The 28,000-nt window shown below is 46.4% G+C and overlaps 1 protein-coding gene across 3 annotated transcripts; it reads left to right on the plus strand.

Annotated features, from left to right (window-relative positions):
• The first annotated feature begins 221 nt into the window (after positions 1 to 221).
• On the plus strand, positions 222 to 26,602 carry clip1a (CAP-GLY domain containing linker protein 1a). Of its 3 annotated transcripts, XM_084468064.1 has the most exons (25): positions 222 to 352; positions 4,448 to 4,576; positions 6,374 to 6,924; positions 8,042 to 8,166; positions 8,773 to 8,998; positions 9,719 to 9,916; positions 10,377 to 10,468; positions 10,680 to 10,740; positions 12,849 to 12,953; positions 14,145 to 14,912; positions 15,230 to 15,287; positions 15,405 to 15,488; positions 15,858 to 16,014; positions 16,294 to 16,459; positions 16,784 to 16,978; positions 17,866 to 20,298; positions 21,043 to 21,180; positions 21,395 to 21,501; positions 22,018 to 22,147; positions 22,264 to 22,316; positions 22,938 to 23,058; positions 23,311 to 23,455; positions 23,861 to 23,913; positions 24,702 to 24,829; positions 25,360 to 26,602. In XM_084468064.1, exons 2-25 carry the CDS (start codon positions 4,489 to 4,491, stop codon positions 25,586 to 25,588), a joined length of 6,411 nt encoding a protein of 2,136 aa, XP_084324190.1. In that variant the 5' UTR covers positions 222 to 352; positions 4,448 to 4,488; the 3' UTR covers positions 25,589 to 26,602. The 3 variants fall into 3 exon arrangements, with proteins under 3 accessions (XP_084324190.1, XP_084324192.1, XP_084324191.1); XM_084468066.1 differs by lacking the exon at positions 17,866 to 20,298; XM_084468065.1 differs by lacking the exon at positions 12,849 to 12,953.
• The last annotated feature ends 1,398 nt before the right edge of the window (positions 26,603 to 28,000 follow it).

The raw sequence follows: 28,000 nt of genomic DNA on the forward strand, positions 1-28,000 counted from the left end.
TTGAACCTCACAATTCTGAATAAATTCTCACAATTCTGACTTTAAACTCACAACTTCAAAAAAGTGAATCCCACGTGGCCCTAAAAACCCTCTCCCGCACATATCAACGCAAGTTATTTTGAGAAAGTTGTTGTGAAAGGAGCAAAAGTGTGGGGCGGACTAATCCCTCCTCGGTGAGCGGGTCATCCACGGCGCGCCTCCCGAGCCGAGGCACTACTGTCGGCGTCGGGCTGCGCCTGCGTATGTGTTGGATTCTAGCAGTCGCGGTGGACACCTACCTAGCTTGCTAGCTTTGTATATAAATATATATTTTGTACTTGACAGACACGTGGATCGCGCCGCAGTGTACCAGGTAAGCCCGCGGACTCTGAGCCCGTCCAGGTCCCGCTATGGGGTGTCTCTAGAACCGCTCCCTCGGTAGACCGTCCTAAGTTACAGCTAGCTGGTTACCCCGCGACCCCCCCTCGGTACGGCGGCTAGCCGGCAGCTCTCCCCCCGCTGTCGGCCGGGCCTCGTCGCTAACGCTGGCTAGCGCCTGGCTAGCTCCACATCAGACCCGTCCTACGTAAGGCGAACTGTCCACGTATCGTACCGCAACGTAAGCCGGGCGTTGCGGTAAGACGGGACGGGTCTGGTGTGGACGTGGTGTCGGCCGTTAGTCGACGCGACTCCCGTCCAACTTTACGGGCGTTATGTCTGTGAAACTTGTTGACCCTTTTCTCAACTTGAGAGGCAGGGATCCAACCTGAGCCGAGGTGACGTTTGGGATGGGGATGGTGGGGGGTGCGTAGGTATTTTCTTACCTTGGCAGTACCTAAGGTATTTCGCAGAGAAACAACAGGGTTTTGAGTCGTTAAGTGAAGGTCTATGGTTGAATACGTGTTCTTCCTGTCTCCACCGCTGCACCTCCACCCGTCCAGATGTGCCACCTCATCGGCTCAGGGGGTAGAGCGGGTTGGCTGGTAACCTGAAAGTTGCTAGTTCGATCCCGGGCTCCTCCTAGCTGAGTGTCGAGTTGTCCCTGAGCAAGGCACCTCACACCTACTGCTTACCAGATGAGCTAGCTGTCGCCTTGAGTGGTGGAATCCGCCGTCAATGTGTAAATGGTTTAACTAACGCTTTGGATGAAAGCGTCTGCTAAATGTAAATGTCATGAGTTGTCAAGCTGTCTGCGGGCCGACACGGTTTCGACGCACCGGGGACTCAAACTAGTCGAGGGACAGATCATGGCTGCAAAGAAATAGGCCTACTTGTCAAGTCAGATCTTTGCTGTCACTGCAAATACCAGTGACTTATTGGGTGGGCTTTAGCACAATATTTGACTAGATATAATTCAGATATGAGTGTTTGGATACCAAAGTGCTTGACTGTCAGACACAGAACCCCCTGTAGAATCACCTTCAAAGAAACATGCCTTTTTATTCTATAATGGAGAACCAAAAAATGTTTAAATTGATGGATGGAGTTTTAGCTTTATGTAATTTGGAGAACATTTTTATTGCTTACAAACATTCAAGATGCCTTCCACTGTAGTCTACACTCGGTAATGCTGGCGTTGGCCTTCATAATCAATAAAGAAGATATGTTGTCAGAAAGAAATTACTGGAGCATGTGCTTCTTTTATGTGGACAGTCGCTCGTCACATAGGAAGCACAATGTGTCATTATGTGGAGGAGGGCAGAATCCCAAGGTTAAGCCTTGCAATTCTACACCCTGAAAGCAATGAAGGGAAATTGCAGTAGTGTGTGGAACTGTTTTTTGGACGAATATTTGAATACACTTAAAATGCTGTATGCGGTTTTTGCATGTTTGCAAAGAATCCTAATTTACTATATAGGAGGATAACTCCATTATCCTTAATTGTTATACATTTCCTTCATGTTTGATAGGCTGAACCCCAGTCCTGTTATTGGGCTAGCTTTTAGTGTGTAGATAAGAAGTCTTCGAACTAGCAACACAGCACTTGTCGGCCTAGGGGCAGAGAAGCGTTAAGTCAAAGCAGAGCACTACCCTAATATAACTAACTCACATGTCTCCCTATACCGGAGCCAATCATTGACATTGGCGTTTGGCCCCCTTCCTGACTCACAGTAGGTGGGGGGGGGGGGGGGGGGGTGTCCAGCTACAGAGTACTGTTACTGCAGTGGGAAATGTCTCCGGTCTGAGTGGATCACTTTCAGATGACTACACTAGCTCTCAAGTCTGTTAGGGCGGAAAGAATTTCTGAGGGGCTACCATAGTTCATGGCCAGGAGGTGTTCTTGTTTTCATCTGCTGATTCTGCTGATACATTTCACCCAAATAATGTTATTGCATCCAAGCACAATGTATGAATTATAAAAATCGGCCCCAATGCTGAATTGATTTTGAGGAACTGCATTTAGGGTTTCAAGACATGGACTTCACTGTATACAATGGTTCAAGATTGTCTTTCCTTTCCCTTTATGATGGTGTTCTACCATAAAAGTGTTATCCATTCATATGCTTCAGTTAAGGCCTGTCCTCATTGGTTGTGACCTCAGGGCACAAATCAGGATCATTCAAAGACCCAGCAGGGGAAAGCTAGAGCACTACTTACAACCTACACAAAGTAGGTCAGTTGCTTAATGACCAGTCATCACTCGCTGCTGAGAAATGTCTTCAACTGACTCAAAGAGAAGGGAGTTATTTAGGTTGTTGGTTTTTGTTAATGATTTGCTCTCCATAGAGGTGAGGTGTGTACTAGGTAGGCATGGGTTTACATTTTTAAAGCCCAGTGTTTGTAGCTAAGAGATGCACACTCAGACACATAATGCTTTGTGCTGGTCAAGGCGTCTGTGAGGGGGATTTTCCACAGCTTATCCACCTGGCTTCAGCCCACTTCTTAAAGACCACATGAAATCCATTGAGCCTTTGTTTGAACCTTGTTAGCTCATAAGCAAACCACATAATGTAATATTATACACCTATTCCAAAAAAGTCGGCACAAATATCAAAATGTCAGTTGTGTAATACTTTCTTCCCCCCCTTAACATCAAATGATAAACGCCTTAACTTCCTCTAAAACAAGTGAGCGAGCATGCCATTACAACCCAAAGTTGCCGTAATGCTGTTGGAGCCTTATCTGCAAGTACTCACATTATTGGCAATCAATCCTGATGGCTGAATCAAATCCCCCCTGACGGTTAGCCCCCATCTCCCCCTCTCATCCTCTTGTAGCCATGTTTTTTAGTTGGATAGCAAGACCCAACCTGACCGCTATTTCATGTTAGCTTAAACTACCGGTAAGTACTACCATATAAATATGTTTGATTGATTAGCACCAGATTCCCATGATTAACAGAAGAGTGAGTGAACAATTTCATTTTGTAAGCTCAAAAGGCACATTCTCTCTCCTAACCATTCCTTCTCTTTATTCAGTTTTTATCTGGTCATTTGTTTGCAAGGTCATAACTGAGTCTGTGATAGGCCACGGTCACCTAACCTTTCCATGCTGACATGATGCAAGTCCCCATTGCTATCTTTAGATTTAAATGACAAAAACTTGAGCAATTCAATTTATATAATTTTTGATTCTGTATTGTTGGAAATAACAGAATAATTGATTTGTAATTCTGTATTGCAGCTTGTTTTTATATTCCTGTCATTAATATATGACATGCATGTTTACTAACTGCTTCTCAACCTCCCGTCATGATGTCAGCCTGATTTACAACAGGGCAGGACCATGCTTTTCAGCACATTTTACTAATCTGCCTCTCTTTGAAGCCAAATCGGCCAAACAGGATAATCTGGTGCTGGAATTCTCAAATAATCCCAGTTTAGAAGCCTCCATCCACCTTTTAACTAGCCTGCCTGGTTTATTTTCACTAGCTGCTGTTGCTGAGTTGTAAGAGTTGTAAACACCTGTTTTTGTTTTGGGGAGTTTTCTGGGAATCATAAAAAATGTGTCTGAACGTAAGAACAAGTGTGTATATTGGTCACTACGTGGGTATTTTTAGAGTTGCCTGTGGACTCTGTCTAGCGCTACAGAGCTTGTTGTCATAACAGAAATGGAATACTCCCCGTGCCAGTGCAGCACTGAAAGTCCACATGACTGAGATAAGAGCTGTCCTGACATTACCAGTGTTCGAATGCCCTCAGAGGCACCTTGAAGGGTTGCCTCTTTATTCCCTCCCCTGACCACACATATGTTGAAACTCTTCTATACTATGATACAGACTATAGTCCCTTCAGCATGCAGAGAATAAACAATGTTGAATAAACTGTTTGATTTGTATTTGTTCTTATTTTCAAAGAGCAATTCCACATTGAATGCAGTTCGGTCAATGCTGAAACCCCTTCTTATTCAGTAATCGGCCCTTCAAATTTTGGTGTGTGTGTGTGTGTGTGTGAGTGACGTATTTGCATCAGTTTCTTTTCTCCCATCTGCTTGTTTAACACGAGTCCTCATTTGTTGTCGTTGGCAGCGGTTGACGGAAGCGTGTGGGTTGCGCGGGCCACAGAGGACATGAGCACGGCCAAACCAAGTGGGATCAAAATCCCAAACAAGATCACCAGGCCAGGGGCAGCACCTGCCAAGACCGCCTCCAGCGCTGGTAAGAGGCTGAGATGATCATAACCCAGACCTATATGACTGTAATGACTGAACCACGATATGACATGGATTCAAGTTGTATTTTAAAGGGGGGTGAGACTTGTTTTGAAATGGATTGGGCTCTCTGGTACGGCGTTAAAAGACACCAAACACCTAATTTGGGGGAACTTGCCCAGCCAGTCTGCTATGATATAACACTGTGTGACTCATTCAAACAAATCATCTTCAACCTGACCTTTAAAGGGTGAAGGTGTTTTCAAGTCGGCACTTGCCACCATATGTGAATGCAGTCAAAATAAAGCTTTGGAAGTTGTCGTCATTCCACAGTCTATGCTCTCATACTATCGTGCCACCATAGTTTTCTCCAAAATATATTTTCCACTAAATGTATTTGACAAGTTCAAAGTAGTTGAAATCAATGTAAATGGTGAGGGTCAAAGAATGGCTTACAGATGAGTCTAGCAGACATGCAGTTTTCATCTGCTGAGCAGCTGGTGGAGGCTAACCTCTGGCTTGAGCTGAATTCTCTCGTTATGTCTGCAGTGAGGAGGGGGGCCTGCATGCACAAAGGTGAATGTTTTTTTGTGCAATGCAGATGAAATGTTCATCATCATTATTTCTGCATAATGTTGTGGGGATTATGGAGATTAGGGCTGCACTCTTGATAACCCTCACTTTGCAGCGTCTTGCCAAAATTTCAGATTGGCCACAGAATATTCACTGGTTTAGCCGGCTTTATGGAAACGAACGTTAAGACGACTTCACTTTGCAGTCTTTGGTATTTAGCTGCCGGTCACAGGGTACCGAATGGGATCCTGAAGTCGTAGATTTCAATAATGTAGCTATCCATGTACAATATTTTTGACGCACATTTTCAACGTACATTTTAATTTCACCTCAGCTGAGCAGTGAATGTTGATAGGAAAACATGAACGGTAAGTAGAACATGATATGGCCGGCTTTAATAATTCATGAGTGAGGTGACAAGGCTTTTTTTTACCCCTGCAGCCAGGATGGTCTTCCCGATCTGTTTTGCTTGCTTTGTGCTCAAACTCTGTTGATTCTAGACTTCAAGGAATAACACAGGCTAAAACATCAAACATTGATGTGTTATGCATTCCAGGTTTATTTTCAATTTGTTACCGGTGTTTGTGTCGGGGTTCCTTTTGATCTGCTTCAGTTCGCTATTTTTCGACATAACCCAGAATTAATCAGACCTAATCTTTGTATACATATTATTGAATATCAATAATAAATAAGCTAGAGAATGCCTGATCTAATAGATATGGTTTGTTTATGTATGGATGTATAAATGTTTACAATCACTGCCTAGTTAGAAACCTTGATGTGGTCTCTTGGCTAACACTCTTGGCAATCAATAATCTTGCTCCCTGCTAATGTTGAACCCATATGAGTCTACGGTACACCTCCTCTTCAAACCAGGCTCGGCAGCATATGCATATATTAGCTTTTATCTTGTAGCGATTCTGCATTGTGGACAAAAAAAGAATATCTGATACCTCTGGGATGTAGTACCGGCTACAGAATTCTAGTACAGCCAAGGACAAGTGGAAGACAAGACGAAACATCAGAAAGGAAGTATTATTTATCAAGCCAGACTTTCTTTTCCACTGCTCTGGTCGTGTAAAAATAATCTTTACAGAACTCTGGAACAAACCTGGTCTTTTTTTTTTTGCTTTATTTTTAACGGTGATTCCTGGATGTTGTTTACACTGAGGCGAGTTGACGTGACGTTGACTTTCCTCTCTTCTTCTTCTTCTTGTCTTTCTGTTTCCAGCTGGAGCCAAAGCAGGCGCGGCTTACAAGCCGTCGGCCGGCCCCGGCGAAGGGGAGCTCCAGGGGTCAGGGGAGGCCTACCAGGTCGGCGACCGAGTATGGGTGAACGGCAACAAGCCGGGGGTGGTGCAGTTCCTGGGCGAGGCCCAGTTCGCCCCGGGCCAGTGGGCGGGCGTCGTGCTGGACGAGGCCATCGGGAAGAACGACGGCTCGGTGGCCGGCGTGCGCTACTTCCAGTGTGAGGCCATGCGGGGCATATTCACCCGGCCGTCCAAGCTGTCCCGGACGGAGGGCGAGGAGAACGGCACCCAGACGGCTCCTCCCTCGCGCGCCGGCTCGCCCACGCCCTCGGTCACCAGCGTGGCCTCACGCACGCCGGCGACCAAATCGGCGGCGGCCAAGCCGGCAGCGGCCAAGCCGTTGGCGGCGCCTTCCACGCCTGCGATGACCGCTTCCAACTTGGCGCACATCAACAGCGAGTCCATCTCTAACCTATCAGAGACCGGCTCCGTCAAGAAAGAGCGGGAGTTGAAGATGAACGATCGTGTTCTGGTATGTATTTAACATAAACTATATGTTGATAGTGAAATGTAATGTAGGCATTCATCTCATACATAGGAATGGTGGCAGACGTGTCGGTCGCGCAGGCAAACTTTGAAAACATTGTCTTCTATTATCACTTGACTGCTTCCACGCACAAAGATGACCACGGGAAATGTGGCGGTGATGAATGAAATCATTTTTCCTTGTGAAGTGAGAGTAGAATCTACTCTTTGTGTTGCCCATCCAGAGTCCAGAATGTACGACTAGTCAGTAGGCCCATTGACATACTTGTTCTTTCAGCATGGCGGTCTCACTGGAATGTAAACTTAACACATGACCCCTCCCTCTGGGTCCCACCCACGCACCACAAAGTGAATAGAAAAGAATGAAGCGTGTGTGTGTTGTCAGTTGGAGTTTCATTGGCCAATGAAAACACAGGTTATGTGGTGTTCTGTCAATCAACAGCCAATGGAAACACATGTAATGGTGTACTGTCAATCAACAGCCAATAGAAACACATGTAATGGTGTACTGTCAATCAACAGCCAATAGAAACACATGTAATGGTGTACTGTCAATCATCAGCCAATAGAAACAAATTGAACTATTTTTAGTCGGCCACGATCCAATTGAAGAGCACGTTGTGTAGACATCTTATGTAGACAGTCCTTCACAGGGCAATAGAAAAAGTTTAATGACAAACCCCTGTGGAGAGTTTCCAACTGTTCTTTTACTTTGTCTAAATTCGGTCAGCAGAAGGCCCATCCTTCCTCTTCACCAGTTTCCTCTTCCTGTTTCTCTCCAATGCTGAAGCACTCGCTTTGTCATTTTGTGCAGAATAGGATGTGTCCCTGTAACGCCTACACAAATAGCTGTCTCCCACACCTGTTCTCCATGTGGGGGAACCTTGCAGCTGTATATTATGGTATTTAAATGGAAAATTAGATTCAACCTACTGCTACCCTGCTCTGTGAACAGGGAGATTACGTATGGCTTTGATCGCATTATATCACACAGGGCTTATTACTGTGAAAAGCGGATCATTCTCTGCCTTTCTGATCTCACCCGGGTATTAACAAAGACTTTCATATTTCATTCATGTGTTGTTTTTTTTTTCCTTTCCTAGGTTGGTGGGACAAAGGCTGGAGTGGTGCGCTTCCTGGGAGAAACAGACTTTGCCAAAGGAGATTGGTGTGGCGTGGAACTGGACGAACCGCTGGGGAAGAATGATGGAGCAGTAGCAGGCACAAGGTACTGGGCTGGGGCCCAGCACTTGGGACGTATCGCATGCCTGACTTCTGGTGGAAAAGCTTCAGGACAATGCTGTACTCCAGTAGACCGTGGCACTCTCACTCTGAAACCCACTCTCTTCCCGAAGCCTTTTGCCTATGGGATTTACAAAAGCCGTTTTCCAAGAAAGCCTCAATTGATGCACTCTCTGGGGAGTGTTCCACCCTTGCAGAGTATTGTATGTAGGGTAGATGTCCATGAAATGAATTAGTTACACTATAACGTGTATATATTCTCAGCAATGGTAAAACATTGCTGAGGTAAAACATTCACGTTTATCAATTTGGAACAGTAAAATAATCACGTAATTGATTTCCTTGTCAAAGATTATTAACCTACGTGGTGCAGTCTGGCCAAGGTTACTGATGGAAGCATTCTTAATTTAGCTTTCCACGGGGGATACTCGGGTCCCATGTCACACTATTTTTTTTAAATCAACCACATGCATCCCCACACCTCCACGTATTCACCTGCATCACATACCCAAGTCAACCGGTATCCACAGTAAACTACGGCATGTCTGACACCACCATCCACCAGTCTCCCTCTCATTCCTTTCCCTCACAGGTACTTCCAGTGCCAGCCCAAGTATGGCCTGTTTGCCCCCGTGCACAAGGTCACCCGGATCGGCTTCCCCTCCACCACCCCTGCCAAAGCAAAGACCACCGTACGGAAGGTCCCCGCCTCGACGGCCACGCCCACGGGGCTGAAGCGCAGCCCCAGCGCCTCCTCCATCAGCACCATGAGCTCCGTGGCCTCCTCCGTCAGCGCCAAGCCCAGCCGCACCGGCCTGGTGAGCCCGCTGGCTAGCCCCCCTCGCTAGTAATCCTGCACCTGGATCCTGAGTTGGATAATGGCTCTGGTTTCCTGTTATCCAGAGCTAGCGTAGCTCTGGTTTCATGTTAGTCAGAGCTAGCGTAGCTCTGGTTTCATGTTAGTCAGCACTAGCGTAGGTCTGGTCTCCTGTTAGCCAGAGCTGTGGAGCGCTGTCTCCTGTTAGCCAGAGCTGTCGAGTTCTGCTCTCCGGTTAGCCAGCACTATTGAGCTCTTGTCTCCTGTTAGCCAGAGCTAGCATAGCTCTGCTCCCCTGTTAACCAGAGCTAGCGTAGCTCTGCTCCCCTGTTAGCCAGACCTAGCGTAGCGCTGCTCTCCTGTTAGCCAGTACTAGAGTAGCTCTGCTCTCCTGTTAGCCAGTGCTAGCGTAGCGCTGCTCTCCTGTTAGCCAGTGCTAGCGTAGAGCTGCTCTCCTGTTAGCCAGTGCTAGCGTAGAGCTGCTCTCCTGTTAGCCAGTGCTAGCGTAGCGCTGCTCCCCTGTTAGCCAGTGCTAGCGTAGAGCTGCTCTCCTGTTAGCCAGTGCTAGCGTAGCTCTGCTCCCCTGTTAACCAGAGCTAGCGTAGCTCTGCTCTCCTGTTAGCCAGTGCTAGCGTAGCTCTGCTCTCCTGTTAGCCAGAGCTAGCGTAGCTCTGCCCTCCTGTTACTAAGCATGAGCCGTGCCCCGTGTTCTGCTCCGCAGCTGACCGAGACGTCGTCGCGCTACAGCCGTAAGATCTCGGGCACCACGGCGCTGCAGGAGGCCCTGAAGGAGAAGCAGCAGCACATCGAGCAGCTCATGGCCGAGAGGGACATGGAGCGGGCCGAGGTGGCCAAGGCCACCAGCCACGTGGGGGAGGTGGAGCAGGAGCTCAACCTGCTGCGGGACGACCAGGACCAGGTGACAATGCATGGCCTGGCCTTCTGCTGTTTATCACTGTTTATCACTGTTTATCACTGTTAAACCAGAGACGTGTTCAAAGTTCACCTAGACTCTGCATAGCCTCCCTCTTTACCCCACCCACCCCCTCTTATATCTCTTGCGCAATTATTGTCATGGCACTTGGCACTTAATGTACGCACTTAGTGAACGCTGTACATCCTTGCACTTAAAAATAGTGCTTAGCATCGTGTAGCATCTTATCCTACTTATCTTTGTTTTATACAGGGAATGGGTTTACCTAGTGATGGTTAGTGCTTGGCACTTGTTTCTATGAACATCCTTACTGTACCGACAGCGCTATATTGTTGTTTCTCTTTCTTCTGACAAATGTACAAATGTACCCTTAATGTAAATGTAAAATGAGACATGGGAGGTCACTTTGCATGGTCTTGCAATGACTTTGTTTTTGGTTTTAAAGATGGAGTCCAAAATGGACCAGCTGCGAGGCCTGGTGGAGGCAGCGGACAAGGAGAAGGTGGAGCTGCTGAACCACCTGGAGGAGGAGAAGAGGTAGGGATCTTCTCTCTAAGCTAAAGTGTGTGTGTGTGTGTGTGTGTGTGTGTGTGTGTGTGTGTGTGTGTGTGTGTGTGTGTGTGTGTGTGTGTGTGTGTGTGTGTGTGTGTGTGTGTGTGTGTGTGTGTGTGTGTGTGAAGGGAGAAACCCATTTAATTTGCCTACATACTGTTTTTCGAAGCTTCTGTGTTTAATTTGTGTTGAACAGGAAGGTTGAAGACCTTCAGTTCCGTGTAGAAGAAGCGTGTATTACCAAAGGTGACCTGGAGGTAAATATGACTAATAATATATAAACACATAACCCTGGAGGTAAATGTACAACCCAATATCCACAGCAGCCGTGCATTTATCTACAGCAGCCAATCTCAAGCACAATGTAACAATTGAGTGTTGTTTTTTGTATGTAGTTGTTACAGAATGTGCCTCTAAGGCTTAAGTGACATGTGATATTTTACTGCAACTCAACTCTTGGCTAGCTCATTTAAAATGAGTGCCATTTAATAACATCTATAGGAATTTAAGTATCTACAAGGTCTGCGGTATTCATCAGCTATAGATCTCCCTGTCCCTCATAAGATCTCTGTAGACGGATCTGTTTCGTCTTCCTCAGCCTTTTTTAAAACAACACAGCCGAAACACAATCTACAGAGCTGACAGCCTGAGCGTTTATAGACCTCGTAAGTGTTGAGCATCAGGAATTCTGCATCGCTGAGATGGATGAGGCTTCGCATAGTTGTCTCTGTCAGCGTTTATTGCAGGCTTTCCAAAACCTACTTTTCCAAAGATTGATTTGAATTTGGCTGTTTTGCTTACCGCAAGATAGTTACACACTGTCTCTGAGTCCCATTCGCTTAGTGCTAGCATTGTTCCACTGCCATATCTGGGCAGATATTGGGCTGTGACTTACGAGGTGTGTAGCACAGTAACAGACCTTAACTTTGCATGTAGAGGCAAAGTTAGAATGAATGCATCATTGACGACATAATCTGCTGTCTGATCCTTTTCTACTTCAGAGTCATATTTTAGTACTAACTACCTCAGCATGCCTAGACAATAGTCTCAAACTACTTCTACTAGGTAGCAGCACTGTGTACCCTGGTGTGAGATGGACCCGTGTTTAATCTAAGGGCTTATGTTGTTTGTTCCACAGTTCCTCGCCAATCAAGGGCCTGTTACGCTCTCCTTGAAGGCCTCCTTCAACAAAATAGATCTAAAAATAATTCCCAAAGGGTTAGAATACACCCTTTCTTTCTTCCTCTTTTGTAATTGTTTACTAACCGTGTTCTTAATATATAACGTGACGTCGTTTGAGGGTGTGGTTTAAACGCATGCATGAAGCTTGAACCGTATCAAAGTCAATCCAGATCTTCAACCGTACGCATCAGCCCAATGATCCGTGTTGGTTTTCAAGCTTCTTGACTCTTGTCTTAACGCCATGCTGACCCCCCCCCCGCCCCCAGATCCTTCCTGCTCAATGATGTGACGTTGTCGCTTTCTTCCTTGTTCTTGTGTTGGTCTCCTCGTGTCCTCCGCCATGTTTGATCCAATGCTTAGCATGGAACCACTGGAGATGCCCACCATCCCCTCCAACCCCCTAGCCACACCCCCCCACCTGCAGCCCTAAGCCTTCTCAGGGTTAGGGTCTGATATTGGTTGGTTATTTTCTGATGAGAGTCCCTTTCTATTTTATTTTCCTTTATATTTAAATGAATTTATTAAATTACAGTGCATCGATCAAGTGTCTTTAAACTCACATTATACAGGAAGTAAATGACTTGCTCACTGACGAGAGAAGGCACAGTTGGGTGTGATTTATATATACCTTTTTGATATATTAAGTGTAATTAGTGTAACGATTTGATCAACTGTTCTGATCGCCAAAGGGAGATCAGAACATGAATGATAAAACACAAGTAATGGGCAGTTAACTCTCTTGCTACTGAATGCAAAACCGTCAAACCATTCAACACTGCTTTCTCTTCACATGTGCGGTGATGTAATGCAATGTACCTGCTGCCTTGCTGCACACATTTCAAAACCTTTCTGAATCCATAACAATAACAACAACGACTACAACAACAGCAACGTGCTCACCGGGTGTCGTTCTGCATGTCGTTTAACTTTGAGTCATCTGCATCCATCAACCCACACCTCCTCTGCATCTCATAACCCATGAGGGGCCTGCATCCCCTTCCTTCACCCCCACCACCCCACCACCCCCCCCCCCCTGCCATCCACCCTGTCCTCCCAACAACCCCACCCCCAACCCCCCCCCTTCTCCCACCACTTCCTGGTTCCTGTCTTGGCTGTGGTGGGCTGGCATGTGATGGTGGCACTGGTGTGTTCTCTTCCTCTTCCCCTTTTGTTTTACTAACAGACGCAGACCAAAGTGGAGCATGCCCACATTAAGGAGCTTGAGCAGAGCCTGCTCTTTGAAAAGACCAAAGCTGACAAACTCCAAAGGGAGCTAGAAGACACTAGGGTAATGGACTCCGCTGCGCTGCCATGTGCCCTGTTCTGCAGAGAGAGAGAGAGAGAGAGAGAGAGGGGAGAGAGACAAAGGCTACTGAAGGCCACAGAAACACTAACGCTTATCTGTGCTGTCATAATCTGGCTATAAACCTGATGCTCCTGTTAGACCTCACAGGAGACATTTGCTTGATTAACAAATGTAAGGAATATAAGAAAGGTTTTTTTAAGAAATGCTTTCCCACTTGGACTGGAATGTAATTTACATCCGGCCTGAAGCTCAGCCTAGCACCACATCACACAGCAAATTTAGCTTTTCCTGAGGTCTTCAGAGATATGGACTTCACAGAGGACATTCAATTTCATTTCATTTGGAAAAAAAAAAAAAGTACAAAGACTATGCCATTACAAGGCCCTACCCTTTCCCTCCAAAAAAAAACTAGATCTGTGACCTCCTAGTGCGTGTTGTGGTTGGTGTGCAGGCGTCAGTCGTGTTTCCCCAGCAGCCGTCCTCCCACCCACGCCTGCTCCAGGACGGTTAGACTCCCCTCCTGCACTCGGCTACCGAGCAGCGCTCTCCCCCGAGACCCCCGTCAATCAATATTCTATATTTATTCGCTACTTGCAAAAATCCATTTAGGCTATTCAACAGTTTTTAGGTCGATTATAGATTTGGTGTTAAAGTGATGTAGTGGGCCTCAGAATAGGGAAAAGTAGGAACGTACAGAAGATTTCTATATAAAATGGTCTTCTCTGGGGGATACATATTGAAAAGATGTACCTGCCTCCTAAATAACAGGAACAGTTAAGGTGGCCCTCTATGTGAACGCTACATAAGTAATTACTAAATAATAATTTAATCAGATACTCAATGCCAAAATACTTTCTATGCATTTCAATCATCATTTCAGTCATTAAGGCCATACTTTTTGTGGCCACAAGAGGCCAGTATATTCTTTAATTTACCATGCTGTGTAAATACTGCTGTAAGCTAGTGCTTTGTTATATATTAAATCATTATTATTCTTTTATATACTTTATGTCCTCACAGTTCCTACAGTGATCATTATTGTGTTCACAATAATGATAATAATGATAACTCTTTACATTGATACACTTAAACACAGTTTGAACCCGTCAAACAGAACACGCGTGTCTCCGCCTCCGCTTCACCACCTTGACAGTTAGATTTGTCCTCATGTAGGTCGTTACCGTGTCCGAGAAGTCTCGCATCATGGAGCTGGAGCGAGACCTGTCCCTCAAGGGCCGGGAGGTGGCCGACCTCCGTTTGCGTCTGGAGAGCCAGCAGGGCCCCGACGACCCCACGCCGTCCCCTCTGCTGGAGGAGATCAGCTCCCTGAGGACCCAGCTCAGCTCCCTGGAGGCCCAGCGGCTGGAGGAGACGCTGAAGCTCAGCGAGAAGCTGGAGGGCCAGGAGAGGGCTCACACCGAGGCCCTGGCCCAGGTCCAGGTGGCCTCCGTCCGGCTCACGGGGGACAAGCAGCAGCTGCAGGACCGCCTGAGCCAAGCGGAGAAGGCCAGCGAGGACGTGGCGGAGCTGTGGCGCTCCAAGCTGGAGTCGGCCCTCGCCTCGCACCAGCAGGCCATGGAGGAGCTGAAGGCGTCACTCAGCAAGGGGGCCGGGGCTCAGACGGAGGAGCTGGTGGCCACCAGGACCACCCTGGAGAGGCTGAAGGTGGAGCACAAGATGGCCCTGGAGGAGGCCGCCGCCAGGCACGAGGCCCAAGGCTCGGACTGGTTCGGGGAGAGGGAGGCGCTGAAGGCCCAGCTGCTGGGTTTGACGGAGGAGAAGGAGAGGCTGGAGGAGGCGGTGCACTCCAAGGTGGAGAGGGCGGAGGAGCAGCACCTGGTGGAGATGGAGGACGTCCTGGGGAAGCTGCACGCCGCCGAGCTGGCGGTGAAGGAGACAGACAAGGACAAGGAGACCCAGGAGGCGGAGCTTAAGAGCCTGGTCAGTCTGTCCAGCAACACGGTGTTGTTTGGCGCTTCATGGATACGCCGATGGGCTTCTGTGTTTTTGTTCAAATCAATAGTCGGTTGTAGTGAAAACAGCCTCTCTAGATAATCCTCCCCTTAAGGTGTGATGACTACTGTCTCCACAATGCACTGCTACAAATTTGAATGGCTACCATTTGTATAGGAAAGTGTTGACAATAAGCGTAAATGTCTAATTTACGTTAACCTTCTTGATTTATACGACAAGTGGTAATGGGGGAAAATACCTAGGTAGTGTCGAAAAACACTGACGCACATTATATTTTTCTTTAGAAACAAAAGTTGACAGAAAATGCAGAGGAACAGACGATATCAGCCAAAAATATGCAAGGTAACGTGTTTGCCATATTCTTTCTCCAGCATTGCCAGATTACATCTTAAATATTGCTTCCTTATCTGTCGACTAGTGTCATAGTATAATTGTTACTGAATTTTTATTTTTTTTCAGAAATGCATGATAAACTCAGCAAGACGGAAGAGCAGTGCACATCACTGAGCACTGAATCAGAGGCTCTTAGAAGTCAAATTACAGGTGAGCATGAGTTGGAGATCTTTTTCTATTTTTATTGTTATGTCATCCTATCAAATATGATAGTAGTGCAATACATTGAGGAATATACCCCTATCCTACAAAGGGAAGTTCCCTTTGCAATATCAGTTCAAACACTTCTCTCAAGCCACATGACCTCCATGTTCATCCATGTTCTTACAGCCTGATCTGGGCCCCATTTCACTAGGTAGTCTAGGCATGGGTTTCCATAATATTGTGACGTCAAAAAGGCCCCATAAGTCTGATGTTGGATAGATGGAGAAAGGGATGAAGTGATGGTTGATGCTAAAAAACAAAAACTGACTGATATTCTCATTGCATCTGCCTTGGCTCGTCCCCGTCTGTCCGCAGGCCTGGAGAGGAAGCTCAAGAGCGGAGAGGACAAGGTGGAGCAGCTGGCGAAGGACAAGGCCCAGCTGGAAGGAGACATCTCAGACATGATGAAGTCCTCCGGCGACAGCTCTGAGCAGCTCACCAAGATGAACCAAGACCTCACACAGAAGCAAAGGTTAGGGTATCACTGCTATAACATGGATGGTTGAGGGATCAAAGCATCAGAAATTAGGCTGATTAATTGTTTAAATCCATGCCTGTTGATGCCTATAAATAAAGAAACATGGGATGCCTAGAAATATATTACAATGGAGTCTGAATATCTGTTGACTATCCAATATCCTCCCCGTCAGTTAGCTACCACCACAAATAGAACCTAATAATGTGTGGAAACACTGAACTGACTTCTATCTTTTATCTCTCCTGGTTCCCTGTTCCTCCTCTGTGTATCCAGGAGGGTAGAGGAGCTGCAGAGCCAGCTGGCCGAGGAGAAGGAGCGGGCAGCACACCTCACTGAGCAGCAGGAGCAGGAGCTCTCCAGAAGAGAGCAGCAGCTGGCGGAGACCAAGGAAACCCTCTCGTCTGAAGCCTCCGGCCTTCAGGAGAAGATCGTCCACTTGGTGAGGTCCCAGCCAGCGTCTGTCTGGTGCAGCGCTACACACATTCACACACCGACGGAGGTGTCACCCGATGGCGGTGTCAACCATGCAAGGCGACAGCCAGCTCTCGGGAGCAGTTAGGGTGAGGTGTTTTGCTCAGGGACACCTCGACACTCGAGCTAGGAGATGCCAGGGATCAATCTAGCAACCTCTACCTCCTGAGCCCCATGCTGCCCCTGTTTAACATCCTCCAATCACATTCATGCTCCAAACAGACGCCTGCTGGTTTGAGTTTCAGTTTGGACTGTTTTTCAGTCGTGTACTTCTCCGTCTGCTTCCATGTAGGAGAAGACGGTCCAACAAGGTGAAGCTCTGGTGGAGGAGCTGAAGGAGGCCCAGAAGAAAGCCTCCTCGCAGGCCTCCGAGCTCCACGCCAAGGAGCTGGAAACCCTGCAGGGGGAGCTCAGGTCCTCCAGGAGCACAGCACAGGAACTGGAGAAGGAGGTCTCTGAGCTCCGGCCATACAAGGAGCAGTCTGAGGTGAGCACTGTCTTATCTACATCTACGGCTGGACGTAGATACTTTGATGAGAGAATATTTTTGCTGTTCAATTTTCTTCCAGAGTTACCGAGTGGAATGGAACCAACATGAAAAAAGTTAATTTTGCTAACTGATGTGTAATCAATTTCTGCTTTTGAACTCTTTCAAAAGATCAAGGCTCGACTCCCATTGTTCAGTGAAGCAAAAGCGTCTTACGACAACGTCAGTCTTATGTGCAGTAATGCACCAGAGGGTTCTGTTCATTAGATGACATCTACAGGTCACTTTCTTCGCTGCTTAACATAAATACAGTTTGATGCACAATATTTAACCTGAGTCAAGGTCACTAACAACAAACCCAACGATTACTCAGATTGTGCATCATCTTATTTAAACAATTATGCATTTCGGTGTTCCAGTGAGTCATTTTTGGAATAACATTTTCACTTCCGCTCCGGTAAAACAAAGACATCTGAAAAAATCTATCTCCAATGTAGTTACTGATATCAGTGTCATTTGTATTACAACACTCAATAATGCACAATAATTACAACTGGTTAAGACTCTCAGCTGCATGTGTCGTGCATTAAAACAACATGCCAGAGGCTATTTACACGTTTAGATATTTATTTATTCTCTTCAGTGAAAATGTTAATCCAAAGTGACACGATGAATTCTGTTGCGAGGAAGTTGTTGCTGGTGGGAGGTGTGGCTGGGCTCTTCCTCTGGTTTTATGCTTTCGGCAGCTTCACCTTTCATTTGCATACCATTATTATTATTCATAATATTATTATTATGTTGTTATTTTGTGGCTTGTACCTGCTCGGTTTATGTTGGGAGTCATCTTTTCCTGTATGTATACACATCCTTCCCTCTGTTTTCCCCAGCGTCTATCAGCTGACGTTCACTCCTCCCGCCAGGACGCTGAGCAGTTGTCTCAGAAAGCGGAGACGCAGAGTGTAGCTCTAGAGCAGGCTCGTAAGGAGAGTGAGCAGAGTCAGGTTCAGAAAGAGGCTCTAGAAAAGCAGCTTGCCGAGGCGCAGGCCAAGCTGGCTGCACTGGAGGTCAGCCACAAGGAGGTTTCCCTCAAGAACGAATCACTGCAAGCCACGACGGATAAGTTACTTAATGACAACAAGCAGTCGGCCGGCGAGAAGGGCTCTCTGGGTAAGGAGCTGGAAAAGGTTAAAAACGTTCTCCAGGAAAGACAGGCGGAAAATCTAACTCTGAAGCAAGCGAACCGTGAACAAGAGACCCAGCTTGAGGAGCTTCGTAGAGAGAGCTCAGACCACCAGGAGTCGCTGCAGAAGCATCAGCAGGACCTGCAGCAGCTGGAGTCGAAGAAGAAGCAGCTTCAAGAGGACTATGAAGGCGTCTGCAAGGAGAGGAGCCGGCTGCAGGAGGAGCTCCAGGAGACCGTGTCAAAGTCGACCCTGGAGAGGGACACCCTCGTCTCGGAGAGAGACTCTGCAAGAAACTCTAAGAAATCTCTTGATCTGAAAAACTCAGAGTTGCAGGCGAAACTTCAGTCCTTGAGCTTGGAGAAGGAAGATCTCACCATGAAGAACAGCCAGCTGCAAGCCGCGACCGAAACGCTGAAGAAGGAGAAGGATGAGATGTCCACACAAATCAGTGCGGCCACTTCTGATAAGGAACGCCTGGAAGCGGTGAATGTGGATCTCCAGAACAGTCTTGGCGCCACCAAGAAGGATCTGGAGAAATCAACCAGGGAAAAGGATGAGGTCGAGGCCTCTAAACAGAGCCTGGCCAAGATGCTCGAAGAGTTCAAGATGAGCAGTCAGGTGACTGACTCTGAGAGACTCCAGCTCCTGCAGGAGAAGGAGGACATGCTAGCAGCCCAAAGAAAGGTGAACTCTGAGAAGGAGGCACTGCTTAAGGAGAAGGAGGAGCTAACGGAGAAGCTCCGGGTCTCGTCGGAGCAGTCGGTCGAGTCCAGTGAAAAGATGAAGGAACTGTCTGCTACTTTTGAACAGCAGAACCAAGCGCTTAAACTTCAGATTACAGAACATGAGAAGGGACTGTGTGCCACGAAGAAGGATAAGGTGACCCTGGAGTCTTCCCTGGAACATGAGAAGATGGAGAAGGAGAAATTGGTTATTGAGGTAAAAGAACTTGAAGAGAAGAACTTAAAAGCCACATCTGACAAAACGGTTATTCTGATGGAGCGAGATAAGCTAGCTGGTGAACTGCGGACCTTCAAGGATCAGTTGGACAGCTCTTCCAAAACGAACACCGACCTTACAGAAGAGAAGTCCAGTTTAACTGTGAAATTGGAGAAATTGACAAAGAAAAAAGAACAAGTTGAAGCGAAGAACAATTCTTTGAAGCAAGAAAAATCTGATCTAGAAAAACAATTGCAAAAACATCAGGCTGACATGGAAGTTCTAGCGACGGGAAAAACCAAACTTTTCCAAGAGCATGACAAGTTGAAAGCAGATGCTGAACAGGTTCGTTTGGAGCTCGTTCAACGGGTGGAGAACCTCACCAAAGATTGTGCTCTGTTCAACTCAAAGCAGGCGGACAATGAGAAGAACATGCAGTTGTTGCAGAAAGAGAAAGAGGGTTTGCTTCAGGAAATCCAAGAGCTGAAGGGAAAATTACAATCAGTGTCAGATGCCAAGAGTCTTCTGGAGACTCAAGTGGAGGCTGCGACGGAAGAGCGGAACAAAGCCACTTCCAGCCAGGATGGTAGTGCTAAGCAGATTGTGGAACTGCAGACAAAGGTCTCCTCCCTGACCCAGGAAAACGCTAAGATGTCTACCAGCTTAGAAAGTGCAGGCAAGGAAAAGAAAACCTTAACCCTGCAAGCAGGGGACTTGAGCTCTAGGCTGAAGCTGGTTGAACAAGAGCAGAGTAGTTTGGCAAAAGACAAAGAAGACCTATCATCTAAACTTGAGGAACTCCAAAAACAGACCAGCTCCCTGTCTTCAGAGAAGGAAACTCTTTTAGCCGCACAGTGTACTCTCCAGCAGGACGTATCTTCGCTCCGCCTTAGCCAGGAGCGTAGCGATGCAGAACACTCCAGACTCCTGGAGCAGGTAGAGCAGCTCAAAGCAGCCAGGGAACGGCTAGAGGCCAGTACCACGGTCCTACAAAACGAGAAGGAGCTCTTAGAGAAACAGTGCAAGAGTGTCTCTGAGGAGGCGTCAGCGTCCGACCGGGCCAGGGAGGGAATAACCACCGATATGGCCGACCTGAGGGCTCAGAGGGACGCCCTGCAAACACAGAGGGATGAAGCCACCAAGCAAGTGGCCCTGCTTGACGCCCAGCTCAAACTTGCTCTATCTAAGCAGCTTGAGGTATTCCTCTCCCCCCTACTGCAAAGTACGAAGTCACTAACATAGCCGTAGACCCCCACTGTTTAACCGTATGCCTGCCAGTTCCTTCTCCTTCCACTTTCCTTTCCCACTGCCATCTTCTCATCCTTTTGCTAACCAGCTCTGGGTAACTCTTATTTCCCAGCATGTTTCGGCAGAAACATGCTGACACCTGTTGGCTCATAACCGGATCTAGAATCAGCATGTATCGCTAAGGGGTGAAAAGCGGCAATTACTCACATATATCTGCATCAGTTGACTCAATCTGAAAGTAACAAACATGAAAAACGTTGTATACCTGGTCAAACGTAAATCATTTGGACCAGAGTTATTTGGGAATGAAGAAAAAGTACACTTTATATCGGTTATGAGCCCAAAGGTGACTGCAGTCTTTTTCAATCTTTCTATTTGTTTAACCATCTGTAGTCTTTCTAGTTCTAGTTCCTGCAATTGTGATGTTCCTGCAAATGTTCACTTACTATGTCACACACACAAAAAGTAGCCTAGCAAGAGTACAATGCATGTCATTTAATTCACTATCCGATTTAGTGGTTAAGTAGATGAAGTCTACTTACTACTAGAAGTCAGTAGATGGGTTGATCACAAAATGGGCACCAAATCTATTCATATTTGCCCTCCGAGGATCAAACACATTTCCTGTGAAGTTTGCGGTGGGGTTTTGAGTCAGTGTTTCTACCCCCCCCCCCCTCCCTGGACACCCCCTAGGCTGCAGATGCCTCTGGTAAGTCTGTGGAGTCCCTGGAGCGACTGGCCCAGGAGAAGAGCGCTCTGCAGCAGGAGATGAGCCAGGCCACGGCGTCGCTGGGGGAGCTCACAGCCTCCAAGAAGGAGATGGAGTCACAGGTATCCATGGAGCCGGTTATTTCAGATCTTGTGTTTTCACTCTTGTTTCTCTGTCTAAATTGAGACATAAATTGGTTTAATTTGATATTGTCGTAAGCCGCTGGTGTCATGCAGTTGGTCTAAGATCTAACACCATCTTTGGCTCCTTTCAGCTTTTGGTGGTGGTTTGTTGTGTCATGTCGTTTTAAATTTGTTTATGCTATGATTTGTTTAGCTGGGCGTTTTGAAACAGCAAAATACCAAGTATCAAGAAGACCTGAACGTATCGAGAGAGAAGCTTGGATCCGATGCTCAAAGAATCAAGACTCTCTCCCAGGAGATGTAAGTCGTTTGGTTTATTTTTCATCATTTCATTTTTGGTTGTTCAGACGCATTCAGAACTGTTTTGTTGATATCGAGGGTCACACTAACTGAAATGGGAAGAGTGTGTGTATGCTTGACTTCATGTTTCGGCTGGTATGTTTCTGAGGACCCAGTGAGGTGCAGTGTAGAGTGTGAAATAGTTTGGATGAGTGGTTCTCCAAACCAATTTCAAGCAGCAATGAGGACAAGCTATTGGCCTGTTCCCAACATGCACATTTTAGACGAGTTTAGATGAGAGACAAGTAAAAAAATATTTAACCATAATCGTAAGTCAAAGCCATGCAATAGGATTCACTTGGCCACTTTATTTGTTTTGCTCCAGCCAGCCCTAAGTGACTCGTACGGTCTCAACAATGCGTAGATTCATCGTAGATAGAATGATAACGGTGTTTATTATCCGTTTTCTCATCACACATAAGTTATGAAGATATTCTGATGTTTCTTCGAGTGACATGGATATGTGTCTGTGTCCAGTGAGGACCTTAAAGGCAAGTCTACCTCACTGGAAGCCTTGCAAGAGGAGAACCACAGGCTGAGCCAGCAACTGGAGAACGACCAGCAGAAGAACAGTGACCTCGTACAGGTGCAGCACCTCAATGACAAGGTGAGGAGGACCCCAATCACTCAACTGTAAACACTGACACGTGACACACATGCTTGTGCTTCTACATTTTAAATCATAGAATGACACAACATAACATGTATTTTATTTCTTTCTAGCTGGCGGGGGATCATTCTCTGCTGAAAAAGAAGTTTGAGGAGCTAAAGCAAAGGTGAGGGAGTAATCTTAAGATTAAGGGAGTTTTTGGTCACGATTACTTTGAACGTTCTTTAACAATGCCTGCATTTGCTGATCTTATTTTTGTCTCCTGCCTTTAAAGCTTGCCAAACAATGTCATAAGGTATACTTTTTTCAATATGGTAATGCCTTGCACCAGTTTTAGAAAGATTACATGTATTCATGCATTCTACATATTGACACGTTATTCATAAATATCGACATGCTCATGTCATCCCACTACCTGGTCTCTGTCTTGCTGGAGTTATCTTTTTTTTCTTTTTTTTCCTATGCTTTTCCATTGCCAGAAACAAAAACATTTGTCGTGTTATTTTAAGTATCAAATCCATATTATGCAACAAAGTGTCTCGTCCCCCCTCTCTCCCGGTCTCTCTCTGTATCGTTCTCTCTCTCCGTATGTTTCTCTTTGTCTCTATCTTTTCTGTCTCCTTCCGACTCACTCTCTTGTTCCATCTCCGCTCACCCAAACACTGGCCCGTGTCCCTCCAGTGATTGTCTGTAGTCGTCCCCTAACAATCATCTGTGTGTTACCACACTGTCCCCCCCCAGTGATCGTCTGTAGCCTTTCCTAATAGTCCCCGGTCTGTTCCCACAGTGAGAGCACCTTAAAGAAGCAGCTGGAGAAGGAGAAGCGGTCTTCTGTGGGGACCGGCAAGCATCCCACCTCCAAGAGTGCCTTAAACTCGGAGAAGGAGCTGGAAGCCCTGAGGAAAGAGGTGACCGTCACATCCTTCATCCATGGATCATCCATTCTGGTCCTTTTACATTTGTGTTTGGCTCATGAAGGATATGGTAGCAACATATCCAAGTTGAACAGCGGTCAGATTACTGTTTCATTGTAAGTTTTGCACAGCTCCAACAAGACCCGTGTGGTTCATATAGTTGCTTTTAGAGAAGTTATCAGACAAGAAGAGGTCCATCTGTAGAGGAAAAACTGAACCGCTCCATCCTATTGGTTCTCTGTGCAGCTCGCGTTGCTGCGTGGGGAGAGCTCCAAGATGAAGGGTCTGCAGGACACCGTTAATGCCCTGGAGAAGGAGAAGGCCGGCCTCCAGGGACAGATCCAGAACCTGGTGGAGGACGTAGCAGCAGCACGCGTCCCTCAACCCACAGGTAACACCCCCACTGCCACCCCTAACGAACCCATCAACTGCCAATCAAACCTCAGGTAACACCCTCCCCTAACGAACCCAACCCCGGCCAATCAAACCTCAGGTAACACCCTCCCCTAACGAACCCAACCCCTGCCAATCAAACCTCAGGTAACACCCTCCCCTAACGAACCCAACCCCTGCCAATCAAACCTCAGGTAACACCCTCCCCTAACGAACCCAACCCCGGCCAATGATCCCCCAAGTAACACCCCCACTGCCTCCCACTTTCCATCCCACAGCGTCTCATCTTTGGGTAGTAGTGTGAATCAGCACAGCTGGATTTCACAAATACAACATGCAAAAGTGAATGTTTTTTTGATGTGAGTGTTTATGTAACCCTTTTTAACGGATGTTTACCTTCCAGGGGATGCCGTTGTGGACCAGCTGAGGGAGGACATGGACATGGCGGAGAGCCAGGTATATCTTGCAACCTTTGGCGGCTTCCGGTAAAATGGAGACCATTTTTTAAATATCGGTGGATCTAAATCTATTTACGTTTTAACAGTTATGATTCCAATCAGGGTAAAAATGCTGGCATGTTTTATACAGTGTCTTCAGCTGCATCTTTAAACAGGAGCATGTCTACGGTTTGTTCCGGAACGTTTTCCAGAATGTCGGATCATGTGAGCAATGGCTCGAGCATATTGTCCAGCGTCGGAGCCGTCGCCTTCTTCTTATGTTGATATCTGGACCTTTTTGTCTTCTCTCCCTCTCCTCTCTCGTCCCTACTGCCCGTCACTACTCTGACAACAGGCTGCGGTTTGTGACTGTTTTACTCATCCGCTTCACAAATACAACATGTCCCCCACCGTCCTGTGTTGCGTTTGTCCTGGAGGCTCGTGTCACACTGGTGCCGTCCCTCTGTAGTCCATCCCACCCTGTCTCATCATGCTCTTTAGTACTATATGTTTCTCTTAGTCGTATATGTTTTGTAGGGACAAAATTCAGCCGTCTTGTGTTTTGAGGAACGTTAAAGGGGTTGATGTTTATAGTTGTATCTTAGCATTGGGGTTTGATGCCAGTCAGGATGGTGTTTAGCTTCAGGCACGGGGTTAATGTCTCGGGGTTAGTACAGGGTTACTCGTTCCACATGTTAGATGTAATCAATGCTCTCTCACCATCAGGGGAGGTACTGTATTGGTCTAGTATTTGTGTTTGTTCGCGAATGTTTTGTTTGTTGACGGCGCTCTGGTTCTCATGCACAGATCCAGTTCCTGAACTCGGTCATCGTGGACCTGCAGCAGAGAAACAAGGAGCAGAAGGAGAAGCTGGAGACGCTGGCCACCGCCGCCCTCAACGGGAACAACCCCAGCGAGCTGGATAACTACAACGGGTGAGTACTCCCCCTCAAAGAGCCACACAGACGGCCGTCCCCGATTAATTAATGTAGGGAAAGTACGGAGCGTGATGAAGGAGGGTCTTTTTTACACTTAGAATTGACCACTAGTTTTTTTTTTTATCCAATGTGCACATGCACCGAGGCAATGATGTAACTAGAATCAACTAGTGCTAAGACAAACGCCAGAGCTGGAGTGAAGTGTCAAGCCTTGAGACCGATTTTTCCTGTTCATGTGTTATTTCCGTGGCAGACTGATAACATCCTTCCTGGGTGGATTGCTCCACCCAGGAAGGATGTTGCAGTCCAGGGTGTTGAAAGTGTCTGGTCAATGGCTGGTGAAGCAGCCTCACCTGAAACAGGTTTATTGAGCTCTCGGGATGGGTTAGGACTCATGCCCACCAAATCAGGCATCGGTTTTCTCCCACCCAGGAATAAACGACTGCTGCCGCGTGTTCCACGCTGAACGTTGCTATGCTGACCTGTCTGTCTCCCCCCCCCCCCCCCCCTTCCTCCCCCCGCTGCAGCTCCAACCAGGAGCCTGTGAAGAAGAAGGTTCCCCCGCGGTTGTTCTGCGACATCTGCGACTGCTTCGACCTACACGACACCGAGGACTGCCCCACCCAGACGCAGATGCCCGACTCCCCTCCGCACAGCACCTACCACGGCAGCAAGGGCGAAGAGCGGCCCTACTGCGACATCTGCGAGGCATTCGGCCACACCACTGACTCCTGCAACGACGACCAGACCTTCTGAGGGGGTCCCATGAGGGGGGGGGGGGGGTCCACATGTGACCACCATTAATATATTTGCACATTAAATGTTTTGCAGTGCTGCTTTGTGGAGGGGGTTTTGTGTGTGTGTGTGTGTGTGTGTGTGTGTGTGTGTGTGTGTGTGTGTGTGTGTGTGTGTGTGTGTGTGTGTGTGTGTGTGTGTGTGTGTGTGTGTGTGTGTGTGTGTGTGTGTGTCCCAGAGCACCCAGCGCCTTCATATCCCAAGCCAAACCTTTCTCAAAGCGCTATTACTGGGTGTCTCTCCCCTGACGCGTCGCACGATCTTTTTACTGCAAAGAAAATCTAAATGCGTATGCATTGTGTTCCGCCCTTTTTAATATGAGGGTGGACCTGCATACGTGTTGCTGTCCTTTGATTGTTTTCGGATGCTAGGCTGCTTTGGGGCAATCAGGGTAGGACTTGGTTCCTTGCTCTGTTGTCCATGCCAGAATATTCTCTCACACATCTTCAAAGGGGCTCCAGATCTTGTATCACAAGAGGTTTATTTGAAACTGTAGATTCCTTGACCTGGACTGGGGCGGTGGGGATGGGGCGGGGGGGAGGCGGATGGTTTTAGGGGTCAAATGTTGACATATAGTTTATTTTTATACGCCTGGAAAATACTATCAATACTACGTCTCTTGTCGGTTTTATGAGGGAGTTTGTGAATAGCGAGGCCGCGGGCCGAGTTGGGATAGCTTTTGATGGGAGGAAATGCGATGAGCCTCGTTTTTATTGGACTTTATTTGTAGAAGTATGAACTTGGGTGCGAACTTCGCCTGTTCTCCACAAGGAAAGCACTTGAAACAAACAGTCTCACTTTAAGGCTTTCGTTCCAAATATATGGCCTTTACTCCAATGTTACTTGCTGATTAAATTATAATTGCTCAGATTGCGTTTAAAGAAATAAATGAAAATACTGAGGTATTTCTAATGTTTTTGAATTTATGTATAAAAAAATTATGTATAAATAAAGAGCTCTTGGTAAAAATGGTAACTACTTGTGTATCAATGCTTAAGTATATTATATATACATATGAATACATATGAATTTTAATATTTATTTACACCACTTTGATGTTAATTTAATCGGTCAACAAGTTATCCAAATCATATTCACACAATCAATTTTCCAAAGACAAGTCAATGTTTAATGTTTTCAGATGACAATAACTGCTTTATAAGTTATTTTAAAGAAGAATTGTGTTTAATATGCAGACTGTAAATACTGAGTTACTTACGAACATCGACTTCAACCACTAGAGGTCATAATTGCACATGGTCTGAAAACACGACAGTGCCTTTGTATGGAAAGGGACTAGCAATGAACAATTCAATTCAAAAGTCTAAATTGTATTTAAAATGAATCGACTTAATAAGTAATAAAATTAAAAAAATAAAACAATAAAATGCACATACTTCTATTTGTCATAACCCCCAAAAAATAAATGTGCATTTACATTTATGCTTTATCTGCCTTTTCTTTATATTTATACGTACAGGTTTTAATATACCACAATCAGTTACCGATAGGCCTGCTGTCTATGCATAGGCCTATACATTTAGCGATATCCATGCACGTCTTTCATTGTATTCACATTTGATTCAGGTAATGCATTACATGGGGGCGCAGGAGATTATAGGGTGTTCAACTGCAGCCCCAGTACAGTAGAGCCCAGTCATGTCACGCCCTACTGGCTGCTAGCGCCTCCTGGTGGTATGTAGGCTGTATAGCTACTGAGGCAAACACAAGTCTCCACACATCTGCACATCCCTGCCACTGCAGAGGTGTCGCAAAGAGGTCACGTGTATAGCCAGCCAATTAAGAGGCCCTCCTGCAAGAGTTGTAACTGATGATGACATGTCTGTATTTTCCAGCTCTTGGGCCAAAATGGGCCGGACTTTTCAGCCATTCATCTCCACGTATGTGGTAGGTAATGAGGGAAAAATTAAATATTATCTTGGAAAAGAAAAGCCCTTTATTCTCGTTATATTGCATGCGTTTGTCTATGGCTGAGAAATCAAAATGTAACTGTATACCTATATACCTACCTACCTGACTGTATACCATACGATAAGCAAAGATAAACATTTTGATATTGATACATTATGGTTTGATTTTTACTAAGTGGGTTACAATGATAGTGTTGATTAGGGAGGCGATTGTAAAGTTGGTTACTTGACGAAAGTCGTGTTAAACCACTAGAGGTCAGGATTGCTCAATATCAGAAAGACAGGGCCGGCCCAGGGCTGATCAATGAACCGTTCTACCGGTAGGCCTACTGTTAAAGGCATATATGTATATCCATATATATTAACTTCTTTATTTATTTATTTAAATTTAATTCAAGTAATGCACTATATGAGAGTGCAGGGATGTCTAGTCGTTAGGGGG

Source organism: Micromesistius poutassou, assembly GCF_964030765.1.
Source record: "Micromesistius poutassou genome assembly, chromosome: 5".
NCBI classification, from domain to species: Eukaryota; Metazoa; Chordata; class Actinopteri; order Gadiformes; family Gadidae; genus Micromesistius; species Micromesistius poutassou.

Bases quoted from the DNA above. Each gene is read 5' to 3' on its own strand.
- clip1a (XM_084468064.1), top strand. From the start codon at position 4,489: ATGAGCACGGCCAAACCAAGTGGGATCAAAATCCCAAACAAGATCACC. The intron at 21,502-22,017 runs GTAAGTCGTTTG...GTCTGTGTCCAG, and splicing joins AAGACTCTCTCCCAGGAGAT to TGAGGACCTTAAAGGCAAGT. The intron at 23,914-24,701 runs GTATATCTTGCA...TCTCATGCACAG, and splicing joins TGGACATGGCGGAGAGCCAG to ATCCAGTTCCTGAACTCGGT.